This window comes from Onychomys torridus, chromosome 10 (assembly GCF_903995425.1).
Source record: "Onychomys torridus chromosome 10, mOncTor1.1, whole genome shotgun sequence".
NCBI lineage: Eukaryota > Metazoa > Chordata > Mammalia > Rodentia > Cricetidae > Onychomys > Onychomys torridus.
This window is the reverse complement of record NC_050452.1, coordinates 45,002,213-45,016,273: the sequence shown is the minus strand read 5'-3', so window position 1 is coordinate 45,016,273 and position 14,061 is coordinate 45,002,213. Positions and strand designations below refer to the sequence as shown.

The 14,061-nt window shown below is 43.5% G+C and overlaps 1 protein-coding gene across 2 annotated transcripts in view; it reads left to right on the top strand.

The window, feature by feature from the left end:
- Klhl5 (kelch like family member 5) overlaps window positions 1-13,423 on the top strand; it is a 65,774-nt gene extending 52,351 nt beyond the window's left edge. For both annotated transcript variants that reach the window (XM_036201003.1, XM_036201002.1), the window contains 5 exons: window positions 2,287-2,511; window positions 5,845-6,007; window positions 7,689-7,901; window positions 9,587-9,758; window positions 12,326-13,423. In XM_036201003.1, coding sequence (XP_036056896.1) covers window positions 2,287-2,511; window positions 5,845-6,007; window positions 7,689-7,901; window positions 9,587-9,758; window positions 12,326-12,382 — 830 coding nt within the window. In that variant the 3' untranslated portion in view covers window positions 12,383-13,423. The remainder of the gene's footprint in view (window positions 1-2,286; window positions 2,512-5,844; window positions 6,008-7,688; window positions 7,902-9,586; window positions 9,759-12,325) is intronic.
- Window positions 13,424-14,061: the final 638 nt, after the last annotated feature.

The following is a 14,061-nucleotide window of genomic DNA, read 5'->3' as shown; positions in this document are numbered from 1 at the left end:
GAAATACACACACACACACACACACACACACACACACACACACACACACACACTTTTTTTTTTTAATTTATTTTATCTGTGTGGGGGTTTTTGCCTGCATGTACAGCTGTGCACCATATGCATGCAGTGCCTATGGAAGCCAGAATAGGGCAGCAGATCCTCCCACCCCCATCTTCATCCCTGGACTAAAGTTACAGACAGCCTTGAGCCACCATGTGGGCGCTAGGAATTGAACCCAGGTCCTCTGGAAGAGCAGCCAGTGCTCTTTCCAGCACTCCAGTCACCCCAACAAGCTTGAAGATATTTGATTATTTTTAGATGTTTAAAATTTGAGTTTCTAGTTTATAACAAAATCCTACTACTTCATAAACTAGGTCTAAAAGAAGACTTAAGATTCAAGAGGAAAAAGTAGGTTGAAAAAATTCATCAATGAAGAAAGACTTTTATTTGATAGAAGACAACTTTTATTTCATTTTGATTTATTTGATGGAAGATTTTAAGGTCATAGTAGGAATAAATAATCAAGTGTATATAATCTTAATATATGCATATTAATAATTTAAGTATATGAATAAAATATAATTATTGCCAAATGATACAAAGAAAGATTATGCAAATATATTTTTAATCAGCTAGTATTTAGAAGGCATTCTGTTTGGTAGTATAAGAATACAAAGATGCTCCAGGCAGCAGTGACACACACCTTTAATCCCAGCACTTGGGAGGGAGAGGCAGGTGGATCTCTATGAGTTCAAGGGCCAGCCTGATCTACAGAGCAAGTTCCAGGATAGCCAGGGCTACACAGAGAAATTCTGTCTCGAAAAGCCAAAAAAGAAAAAGAAAAAGAAAGAAAGAAAATACAAAAATGGAAAGAGACTTGGTGTCAATCTGAAATAACTCAGGATTGTATAGGGTAAACAGTAACTATTAGAAAATATGGTGCCCATGTGTAGAACAAAACTGTTTCTGGTTTGGGGAGGTCGTCAGCAGTAGTGGCTCTGATGGTCCAATTCTACAACCCATGGAGTAAGTGTTCACTGTGGTGGGATCCTTTATAAGGGCAGAGCTGGCTGTTAAATTAGCAACTTCAAGAGAGAAAAGGACGCAAACTCTACATAATTGGGAGTCGGTTGTTTTTGGTTTTTGGTTTTGTTTTGTTTTGATTTTTTAGAAGGATAATGTTTGTTTGACTGATTTGTTTTCCTAAATCTCCACTGGTCTCACATCTTGAAGAGAACCAAAGAGTTCTAGAATTTTCCAGAGGTAAACCCTATGGGCAGTAACTCCCTTCACATCCCACAGTCCAGTTCCCAAATGACCCTTGTCCTTCCTCCTTGCTAGGGATGGTGCCCCTCCCTTGTATGGGAGTCAGCCCCACGCATGCCTGCTTTGTTGTTGCTGCTCTTTCCTCCTTCCCCAGAAGGTCACATGATAACTGCTTCCTCCTCATCAGTTCCGTTCCTCTCAAATAGACCCTTCCCATTACATCCGTGAACCAACCCCACAGTCCCAGATGGACAGGGACACAAAGCCCTCCTCCATCTGCCTAGGAATCTCTGTCCTCTGTGGAGCTCCCCGCCTGCATTTCCTCCCCACATGGGCCATCCAAACAAGGAAGGTTCCCAAAAGTCCTCAGTGACCTCCATGCAGCTGAGCCCTATGCCTTCTACTTTTTCTTTGTTCCTCTCGGCGTGTTCGATATTGTTAGTGGAACTAACTGCTGTAGACTTAGTATGTCTGGCTTCCCTGATGCCAAGCACCCTGCATTTCCTCCCACTTCTGAGTGTCTTCTCAGCCTCCTTGAACAGAGAGCCTTTCCTGTGTACCTGGGAGAATGATAGAAAAGGTCATGGGGATAAGCCAGGGCCATACTGCTGGAGTGTTACTATCGATGTTAATAAAAACCTATATGCTTTGGGTCTAGGGAGACGACTCTGTCGGTAAAGTACTTCTCCTTGCCAACATGAGGACCTGAGTTCATATCCCCCAGAAACCACATGCAGAGCTGGCACACATGTGTAATCCCAGTGCTGGAGAGGCAGAGACAGGTCAACCTAATCTAACCAAAACAGTGAGTTCCAGGTTCAAACAAAGCTGAGTGATAAAGAAAGACACCACACATCAACCTCTGACTCACACTCACACATGTGCACGCACACACACGCACACATGCACGCGCGCGACCATACACTGACCCCACACACAGAAGATAAAAGTCTGCCTGTGTGTGTGTAACATAGTCACGGTGGAGCTTGTCGTCACGTAACTCTCTTTGGTACTATTAAGGAGCCACGAGCATTGAGAAGTATGATCTCCGTACAAATATGTGGACTCCCGTAGCAAACATGAACGGGAGGAGGCTGCAGTTCGGTGTTGCCGTGTTAGACGACAAACTGTACGTGGTTGGAGGGCGCGATGGACTGAAGACTCTGAACACTGTAGAGTGCTACAACCCCAAAACGAAAACCTGGAGCGTGATGCCACCCATGTCCACGCACAGGCATGGTCTTGGTAAGTGTATCTGCAGACCGACCCACTTAGAAAGCCAGGCTGCCACTTCATTTTTACCATCTGCACCAGGCAGAAGACCGATGCGTGGGCTCAGTTGACACCCGTTGCCAAGCATCCCTCATACCTGAGAAGCAGAAACTGGAACACAAGCACTTACATAAATGTGGCAACAACCGGTACAGCAGAAAGCGCAGGGTCTAAGGGAGTTAGCAAAGCATGATGGGCTGACAAGCCACACTCTTACGTTTGTGCTTTGTGTTAGCAATTGATGTTATGTAACCTAGTGAAAATACTCATTAAAACTAGCGTTTTTATTTCCATATGCATATGAAAAACAATAGTGATAAATGGTATATGTATGTATATGGTTTTTAAGCAGAAGTGAGTGAATTCACACACACACCAAAACTAAACATAGAACGGACATTTTATTCTATTTTTTTTAATGTGTCTGGGTTTTTTTGGTTTTTGTTTTTGTTTTTTAATGTACACCACTTGTATGCAGTGCAGGGTGGCAGATCCCCAGGAACTGGAGTTATGTTTGTAAGCTGCCATATGGGTCCTGGGAATTAAACCCCAGGCCTCTAGAAGAACAGCCAGTGTTCCTAACTGCTGAACCATCTCTCCATCCCCTCTTCTGTCAGATAACTCACTGAGCAGATGATGTTGATTAGAGTGTACATCCTGTGTTCTATAGATTCACGGGGTCTGCAGGGTCACACTATGAAAGAGAGTCTCTGGCCATGTCAACTTATCGCAGTCTGGAAAAGGTCTGAAACCTCTGCAGTGATTTGATAGGTCAGTACAGAAGATGGATGGAAAGCTGTGAAAGCAGGTTGAGTCTAGCTCACGTAGGTGGTACCGTACTCAGTTTATAACTACAGAGCACGAGAGTCGGGGCTGCCACCGAACTAGCCCCAGAAATGGAAAGAAAGCAAGACACATTCTTTATCCTGCAGGAATTGGTGGTGCATGAACAGGACAAGCAAATTCAGGGAACTCTATCTACTCTAGTGAAACGAGAAAGAATTATTAGCTAAGAGTGGAGGGATGCAGACATGAAATTGGGTTTGATGTGCACATGCATCACCAGCTTTTGCTGTGTAACAAGAAGCTTTTTGTTGTAGTTTCATTGTGTTTTGAGCAGGGTCTCACCGAGTCCAGGCTGGCCTCAAATTCACTATGTAGCTGAGGCTAGCTTCACATTACTCGTCCTCCTGCCTCCACCTCCTCAGTACTGAAAATGCAAACCTGTACTGACACATCTGGTTCTAACGCAGACGCCTAAAGCAGAGGCCTAAAGCAGAGGTGAATTAATATAGGATCTGGGCTTATGACTCAGCCGGTCAGTGTGGCTCTGGCTGGTGTGGATGGGCTCTGGTGCTTTGGATAGTCTCCATTGGTTTTCATCCATCTGTGTGGGCTAGATGGTATAGGACGGTCTCGTCTGCATATCTGTGGCTACATCACAGAGTATCCGGAGCAGTGAGGGAAGATGAGCCCCAGTGCAGGTTCTTCTGCTTCACCAAGTTTACTAACATCTCACCGGCCAAAAGAGGCCACAGTCAAGCCCAGACTCCCAAGTGAAGCCATGCATCCCCACTCTTTCTAAGAGGAGCTGCAGGACAGTGCTGTGAAAATCATAAAGTCAGAGTCTGCGGCCATATTTTCACCTTATTATAGCCTGGGAAAGGTTCGAAATGGCTACCATAAAGAATCTGGTAGGGCCTAATAAAAGTAGATGTAAAGGCTGCGCCCAAAGCTAGCACCCAGAAATGAAAACTGCCTGGGAATAGAGATTGGCATGCTGGGAGGTTCAGGAAACTATCAGAGGGCCAGGGGTTCCACAAGATGAGCTCGTATCCCACCACAGGTCCCTTTGATGAAGCCACTGTTCCAACCAGGTGGTGGTGGCGGCGCACGCCTTTAATCCCAGCACTCGGGAGGCAGAGGCAGGCGGATCTCTGTGAGTTCAAGGCGAGCCTGGGCTACAAAGCGAGTTCCAGGACAGTCAAGGCTGCACAGAGAAACCCTGTTTCAGAAAGCAAACAAACCACCATTCTGGTAATCAAACACAGGGATGTGTACATGCTAGGGCAAGCATCCTGAAACTGAGGTATACCTCCATCCTGGAAAATATATTTCAATAATGAATGAAACCTGGAAAATAAGGTTTACCATAAACTCCAGGGTCATTGTAACTCATTTGTATATCCCACCACCACCACAGGGAAAGAAACAATTCTAATTTAGGGTAAATCATCAGTTTGAGAGCAGCCTAGTATACATAATGAGACCCTGTCTCAATCACAAGGACAGACAAACAAGACATCCCCGACAGACTCTCCACGCATTCAAAATAAGATCGAAAGTCCTTATAAGGGATAAGGTCAGAAGCATCCTTTCCCTTCGGCTACCTGCTCAGCCACATCCAGCACCCTCAGACCTCCCACTCACTGTCGCCATGCTGCACCTCTTCCCCGTGCACGGTCTTCTGATTCATCCATGCTTCTGCTCGGGTGTCGTCTCATCATACAGGTCTCCTTGGCTCTCTCTACCCCGCTTTCATTGCACCATTGTTTAAATGGGCACATACCTGACGCCTGTGCCTGTTTTATACCTGTCTCCTGATTAAAACATGGTACTGACCCACAGGGGCATAGCCCTTACTGCTATGTCCTTGGGGGTGCCTAGAACTTAGTGGAGACTTAGAGGTGTTTGCTGAATGAATTAACAAACGGCTCTGACTCTCTTCGCTGATGGCGACACCAACGGGCTGTGGTATCGAACAGCTCCTGGAAAACCTAGGATCTGAGGTACTCAAGGGGAAAGAAGAAAGCACTGAATACTGAAGGATGTTTTAATAACAGCAGTGTGTGCCAGTTTGGCAGGGTTTTAAAATAACTTTCCAGGCCAGGCGGTGGTGGCACACGCCTTTAATCCCAGCACTGGGAGGCAGAGGCAGGCGGATCTTTGTGAGTTCGAGGCCAGCCTGGTCCACAGAGCGAGATCCAGGAAAGGTGCAAAGCTACACAGGGAAACCCTGTCTTGAAAAACAAAATATAAAAAACAACTTTCCACTATCGTACCCCAAAATACTGTCTAAATTTGAGAAAAAGAAATTTAGAGCCCCTTCTGCCTCAGGAGAGCCCTGTTTGTATAGCCTAGGCAATACAGCCTTAGCCTTTAATTGCACTAATAAAATTTAATTAATAAAAATCAAGTTTGTGATCGATTACATTTGCATGTTTCCAATTCCTTGAACTTACATTTTAATTAAAATACGAGTTTGGAGCACACTCAAGGCCTTCCCTCTCTCCTATCCACTTGCAGGCGTGGCTGTACTGGAAGGCCCCATGTATGCGGTAGGCGGGCATGACGGCTGGAGCTACCTGAATACAGTGGAGCGCTGGGACCCTCAGGCTCGCCAGTGGAATTTCGTTGCCACTATGTCCACCCCCAGGAGCACAGTCGGTGTGGCCGTGCTGAGTGGAAAGTAAGGAGCTATTTGAAGTTCTGTTTCAGTCACAGTAGACATGTTCGTTATTGCACAGAGGAGTACTTCAAGTGAGCTAGCGAAACCTTTCCAATACCGTCTGTCCACGACAGCCCTCTTAGCTCAGTGCTAAGTTGAGCTTCATGCTAATGCTCAGGGGCCGCGCATTTCAGGTTGGGAGTGAATACGTTTTATAAAAATATCCTCTATTGGATTGTACAGCAACAATCTGGTGGTTTAGATACCTTTAAAGTACCACAGTGGGCGGGGGAGATGTCTGCGGTGAAAGTGCTTGCTGAATAAGCATGAGGACCAGAGTTGGGTCCCTGAAACCCATACAGGTACCAGAGGGGGGTTGCAGCCCACCTGTCATTCCAGCCTGGAAAGGCAGAGACAGGGCATCACCAGAGCAAGCTGCCTGGCAAGGCTGGCCATATCCAGGAGCCTGGGCGGATAAGGTAGATGAGCAATGGAGGAGGATGGTACTTGATATCACCCTCAGGCAGGCTCCACATGCACATATGTGAGTACCCACAAACCTGGGTGCCCCCCCACACACACACACACACGTGCCTAGCCACAGAAATGAAAAAATGGAATGATTGACACATACATTTACAAATTAGAATACTGTGCTCTCTCAGTGTCCCCCTAAAAACCTCTCCCCATCGTTTTCACTGCGTTATCTTTCCTTTTGTGTCTCTTCTTTCTTACCTCGGTAGACTGGTGACCCCAGAATGGCGCTAAGAAGAGGTGTCTGCTTACCCTTTGTGTAAATAAAGTTATACAGGCTCTCACCGCGCTCTGTTGTAGGAGGGCTAAATACAAACCCTTCTAACCCTGTCTTCCGCCATCAAACCAACCCCTGGTGGTTTTTAATTCACTTCTTTGTCTAGTTGCTTGGTGCTGTCACTTACAGAAAGAGGGAGAGGGGAGGGTCAAACAGACCGTACAGACACTCTAGAGCTTTCTAGACGGAAGGAAAGTAAGGTGATGGCCAGAGCGGCCCATCCTTAACTCCAGCACTCAGGAGGCAGAGACAGAACTCAGAGTTTGAGGCAACTTTGAGGTTGAGGCACGTTTGGTCTGCATAATGGGTTCTAGGCCAGCCAAGACTACAGTGAGAGACCCTGGCTCAAAAAGCCAAAGGAAAAAATGTAGAAAATATTAACAAATATTGTCCTGTATGCCTAAGCTCTTCTTTCCTCAGGACTCATTTGTTAAGTCCTTTGTGTTATTGTTGTAAGTGCCTGATGGGCAGAGAAATGGAAATCATTTTTCAGAAGGATATCATACAATTGGTAGCATATCTCCTTTCTTTCCTTTTGTTTTTTTTTTTTTGTTTTTTTTTTGTTGTTTTTTTTGTCTTGTTTGTTGTTTTTTGTTTTTCAAGACAGGGTTTCTCTGTGTAGTAGCCCTGGCTATCCTGGAACTCACTTTGTAGACCAGGCTGGCCTCGAACTCGCAGAGATCCATTTGTCTCTGCCTCCCAAGTGCTGGGATTAAAGGCGTGCGCCACCACGCCTGGCGTATATCTTATTTCTTGATGTCACATAGCTTCAGCATGCTGTCTCATCAGTGGCCCTTCAAGTTCGGAGAACTGTCATCGGAATAGCCTTTCTGTGGTGAGTCTCACCCCAGCACTCTTTCCTATTTGCATTTCATTTGTTCTTCTTTACAGACTTTACGCAGTTGGTGGTCGTGATGGGAGTTCTTGTCTCAAGTCAGTGGAGTGCTTTGATCCTCACACCAACAAATGGACGCTGTGTGCCCAGATGTCCAAGAGGAGGGGCGGCGTAGGAGTAACAACCTGGAACGGGCTTCTCTATGCTATTGGAGGACACGATGCTCCCACATCCAACTTGACTTCCAGACTTTCAGACTGTGTGGAGAGGTAATTTCCTGTGAAGGAAAACTAAGAAAAAAACAGAAAGAATCAAGTTTCTCACACTTCCAGACAAAGTAATAAGTTAGTGCTGAGCATCCATCCGTGCAGTATGGTCTCTATGCAGTTCCTTGAACACTGGATTCTCTGTTCTGGTATCTCTCCACCTGCCTCCCAACTGCCTACTTGGATTCTTGTCTCCTCACATATTACCTTGGGGTTGAGCATGTAATGCAGCCACTGAGACAAGCATTTATTGGGTAGCTGTTTTGTACTGGACTCTATCTTTCCCAAAAAGTAAAGGAGTTTGATGAATCTCAGAAAGAATGAGTTAGGAGCTGGAAGCCACATAGGAAGTGGAAAGGAAAGGGTCATATCTGGCCCATTTTGATGGACAATGGAATAATAGAAAATGATAAAATGAAAAGCTCATGTAAGTCTTAAAGGCTTAACCAAGGCATCCATGAAACTCGGCTCTTAGGTCAGGTAGAGAACCTACCAGCAGTGAAGATGTGGGTGCAGCTTGGGTCTTCATATAATATTTTGCATTTAGTTCAAGGACAAGAGAAAATTGAGTGCATTTTAGAGGAAGAACCATTAGAGTCATGTGTGAACACTCCAACAGGAAAGAATATGGTTCACGTGGGAAGTGAAGGGCAGCTGTGTGGCCAGAGAGCAGGGTGGTGGGAGCGTACCAGGACAGGGGACAGACCTTGTGGAGAGGGTCACACAGAGAGCTGGAGCATTAGTAATAATTTTAGATTTTAAAGAGGAATATGAGGGGCTTGGTGGCTAAGAGCACTGACTTCTCTTCCAGAGGTCGTGAGTTCAATTCCCAACACCCACATGGCAGCTCATAACTGTCTATAACTGTACCCCTTGCAATCCAATGTCCTCTTCTGGTGTGCAGACATACATGCAGACAAATACCCAAATATAAATAAATACATTTTAAAGAAGAATATGAAATCAGTGAGTGCCAGAAAGGGTGAGCGGATCCACTTTTTTAAGGTTAGAATTATTTACTTAGTAACTGTAAATGCCAAGAGGACTGGTCAGACTTAAAATCCAGGCTGGACAGTACTACCAAACAGTCTCAAATACCAAGCAGACCTGGTGTTGATGCGGAAGGCAGGTAAGTTACAGCTGCATCTCATCTGTAGTGGAGAGAAGGTAATTCCAACTATTCTCATTACATGTAATGATCCAGGAAGGGGTCCAGGAGTCTTTTATGTGATTTGTTCCACCAAGGAAAAGATGGGTATTGACACCAGAATCATGAGGAGCAATATGGCGTGTTAGCATGAACTATCTACCCTTTAAATGATGTCACTGAACAGTTCTAGTTGAAAGGGATGAGAAGACCAAAACAGTGGACAGCTACCGTACTTGAGGGGAGAAGTCATCTTGCACAGAGCTTAAAACATTGCTTTGCCCCCATTTTCAACAGGGACACCGAAGCCTTGAAGCAGTTTTACTATTATATTCATGTTGAGTTCCTAAGTGTTCTGTGTCTACTAAATGAATCTACAGCAACATAAGTCAGTTTTTAGGAAAATACTGATCTTTTTCTCTAGAATGTGTTCAACATATTGATATCACAGATAAGTCAGAAGATAGACTTGAGGGACAAACGTTTTTATACAAAATATTTGAAGAGCAATGTCAGCTCCAGTTGTAAAATTTTCTTTCAGATATGATCCCAAAACAGACATGTGGACTGCAGTGGCGTCCATGAGCATTAGCAGAGATGCAGTGGGGGTCTGTTTACTTGGTGACAAGCTGTATGCTGTCGGGGGTTATGATGGACAGACCTACCTGAACATAGTGGAGGCTTACGATCCCCAGACAAATGAATGGACCCAGGTATGCCATTTCATTTTCATGATCTCACTTCTCTCATAGTGTGAAAACAACTCTTTTGATAAGACCCTCTTGACTTCATCCAACATTGACATGTATCACACAAATCTAAGGGTTGGAGAGATGACTCAGCTGTTGAGAGCATTTATTGCTCTTGCAGAGGACCCAAGTTTGATCCCCAGCCCTTGAAAGGAGTCTCACAGCATCCTCTAACTCCAGTTCCAGGGGATCTGATGCCCTCTTCTGGATTCTGTGGGAACTGCACACACATGGTACATAAAAATACATGCAGGAAAATACACACGTAAAATAAAAATAAAGCAGTCCTTTTTAATGAAATAAAGTTGCCTCTTGACTAAATATGAAAAAACAAGGCAGTGTCTGATTTTATAATGAAATCCACATTCCTTTGAAGTACAAATTAATATTCAGATAAATTATTATGAACTACTATTCACTGAAGAAACGTTCTAGCAGTGGTAGAATTGACAGGATTGCAGGAGAGCTGTACCAAAGGGAAGAGGGTATCGTAGAGATAAGCAAGGCTAGTAGTCACAAATATTTCAACAGTTTACCCATACATGAAGAATAATTTTTTTCTCTTTTTTTTTTTTAAAGATTTATTTATTTATTATGTATACAGCATGTATGACTGCAGGCCAGAAGAGGGCACCAGATGGTTGTGAGCCACCATGTGGTTGCTGGGAATTGAACTCAGGACCTCTGGAAGAGCAGTCAGCGCTCTTAACCTCTGAGCCATCTCTCCAGCCCCAAGTAATAATTTTTAAATACTCAATATTTTGGAAGCACATTAAATTTCTGGTTATGATCTAATAAATATGGCAGACCTAAATTATGTTAACAAGTTAGAAACTCTGTGGCGAGCTTATGAACAAAAGACTCCTCACTAACCATATCTCATTCTGGAAAAGCCCCATCCTTTGGGAAAAGCATGGTGTCAGAAGCATTAAGCCGCTGGTCACATTGTAGAGGCAATCAGGAAGTACAGAGCAATAAATATTGATGCATATTTTAGTCAGTGCTCTATTGCTGTGAAGAGATACTATGTCCACAGCAATACTTATAAAATAAAGCATTTAACTGGGGACTTACAGTTTCAGAGGGTTAGTCCATTATCATCATGGCAGGAAGCATGGCAGCATGCAGATAGGCATGGCCCTGGAGCTGAGAGCTTTACATCCTGATCCTTAGGCAGCAGAGAGACTGGGCCTGGTGTGGGCTTTTGAAACCTCAAAGCCCACTCCCAGTGACATACCTCCTCCAAGACCACAGCCATTCCAATAAGGCCACACCTGCTCCAACAAGGCCACGCCTCCTAATCCTTCCAAACAGTTTCTCAGCTGGGAATCGTGCATGCAAAGACATGAGGAGCCATTCTTATTCAAAGCACCACAGGTTCCTCCCTTCCTCCTTTTTAATGCAGGCTAGGACCCAAACCTCTGGAACGAGCCCACCCACATTCAGGGTGGGTCTTCCCTCCTAAATTAAGTCTCTGGAAATGCCCTCACAGACATGTGCAGAGGTGTTTCCTATGTGATTCTAAAATACAGTAAAATTAACCGTGAAGATTAACCACAAAGCAACTTGGAGACAGGTGACAATAAGATTATAAAAGGGGAGCTTAAGTTTAAAAAAAAAAAAAAAGATAGCATAGAATAAGAGGTCCTATAATATGACTTCAGTAAATGAAATGACTCGGTGGAAGGTATAAACGGTAAGTGTTAATCCCACAAATGCCAGGAGAAAGACCAACAGCCCAAATCATGGCCAAATTAATTAAAGCAAGCCTTTTATTTGTGTACATGGGCTGTCTCTCCCTAAGGTGGGGTTCCAGACATCAGCTTTGGACATGGGTAAGAAAAGGGTTTTTATATAGTTGGAGAGTAGGGGGTTTCCAAGTGGGGGACTTGTCAGGCAAATAGAGCTACAGACGCAGACCAGAAGCACAACAAATTAATCCCAGCAGCCTCCTGAAACAAAGACAGGGTTGAAAGGCAGTCTTAACAAGTTGGTCATAACAGCTCTTTGAAACAGGCAGAGTTAGTTGCAAGGTGATCATAACAACCTCCTGAGCCGAATGCATGGTTGCCATTTCCAAGGACCATTTGTAGTTAAGGTGACAGGTGGGGCAGAGCCCAATCCTTGAGAAATAGAGATGTAATCATAAGCAGGAAGGAACCTAGTTTGTCTTTACTATTAGTCAGTAATCTGTAGCCACATAGCTGTCTTGTTAGATACTACTAGTTCTCTTGCGGTTTTACATACTTAAAAATGTGAGCTTAGACTGGTAGTACCTGAAAAAGAACTGCTTTTATTTTAGTATGCTAACAAATGGATAAAAAAGACATTGATAGCGGGGCTGAAATGGGATCACAAAGTCTACAGCCACTGTCCACCCCACTGCCAGGCTTGTCCCAAAGCAGGAAATGGTTGCACTGTACGTAACACGTTGTCTAAGCTCGACTAACTGACTGGTTGTCATGTGGCTCACCTTTCACACTGGACACTTAGAAGATCCGTCCAACACCTGTGTCTCGTTTCCTTTTCAGGTTGCTCCGCTGTGTCTGGGAAGAGCTGGAGCATGTGTTGTGACGGTGAAGCTATGACTTCATGGTTTGCTAAGTGACGGTGCCCTCTCCCTTTCTTACCATAAGGGCAGTCCCACCGGTGGACTCATTTTTAGTGACCGTGCAATGCCACATTCCTGGGCACAAAGTGCCTCCTTTCAAAATGAAGATGTTGGAGCAATGGAGGAAGGGATGGATGAACCAGGATGAGATATACTTCATCGTTTAGTAAATTAAAGCTGCACTGCCGGACCGGGAGCATACCTTATTGATGCACATTATGAAGACAAGTACACTGCCCCAGAACTATCCAGCACTAACTGGGAGTTTCATCTATCTTTAGTCAGGCACATTTTATTCACGTCGTCCAGACTTATTACCGTGCAAACATATAAGCCTCTAAAATAATACTTTATAAATTTGTCATACATGAGCTTCCATACTTTCTATTGTTTAATCAAACCACTATTTTAATGATAGATTAAAGACTATGCTGTCTAGTTTTTTCAGGTACAATGATATTAAATATGCTGTAGTTGTGAATTTTATTACTAAAATTGATTTAACCTGAGAATAAACAAAAACACTTAACACATTAAAAATAAGACTGACCAAATAAGAACTTGATAGGATCTCTAGGTCCTACTGAAATAGCCATTCCATCCCATCTAGATCCACCAAGAGCTGTGTGTGATAGCCTATGACTGAAATTAAAGCAGGATGCTTTACAGTAAGATATGCAAGTTTCTGTAGAGAAAGTAAATGCTATATCCTCTCTAATGTTCTTCCACCTAACTACTATTTAATTATGTGGATTTATTTTATATTACAGAAGACCATTTGAGTTTGTCTTTTTGATACTGACACAGTTGTTTGGCGGTATCTCACATTCAGTCTGCTGCTGCCCGTTTCTCACATTTTGACCCATTGTGTTAGGAGCCCATTGTGCTTCTTTGTAATCAAAAAATTGGGGGCAGGGAGACGTGCTAATTGAATATTTGAACAATCAGTTGAAAGTGTTTGTTACTCAAAATTTTGTACATTTGTAAACTCTAATTACATACATGAATGTTAATAGTCTCGGTGAATTGTTTATTGTTTGTAAAATGCCCTGGGCAGTAATATTGCATGAAATTTCCTTTAAGGTAGAAGTCATTACCTTAATATAATATGGATGTAAACTTAAGCCCCATCTTTCAAAGTATGTTATGATTAATATATTTTTATTTTATATTAGGATAGCCTTATTTTAGTTGCTTTCTTTAAAAAGTGAAACACAGCCCCTTTTTATTGAACTGACTTTGTTTTTTGTTTTTATTCTTTGAGACAGGGTCTCGTTGTGCAGCCCTGGCTGGCCTAGAACTCACTATATGGACCATGTTGGCTTTGAACTCACAGAGATCCTCTGCCTCTGCCTCTGCCTCCTGAGTGCTGGGATTAAAGACGTGCACCTCCATGCCCAGCCAGTTCCTTAATATTTAAGGAAAAGTTTGTTTAAATCACTCATAGAATTATGGGGTTGGGGATTTAGCTCAGTGGTAGAGCACTTGCCTAGCAAGCGCAAGGTCCTGGGTTCGATCCTCAGCTTCGGGAAAGAAAAAAAAAATTGTATATACATTTTGTTTTAGGAAAGTAAATGCATAAAGTATAACATTTCAAATATCTTAATATTGAATTGCATCATACCTTGAGTGAACTCTAAACAAATATATTAAAAA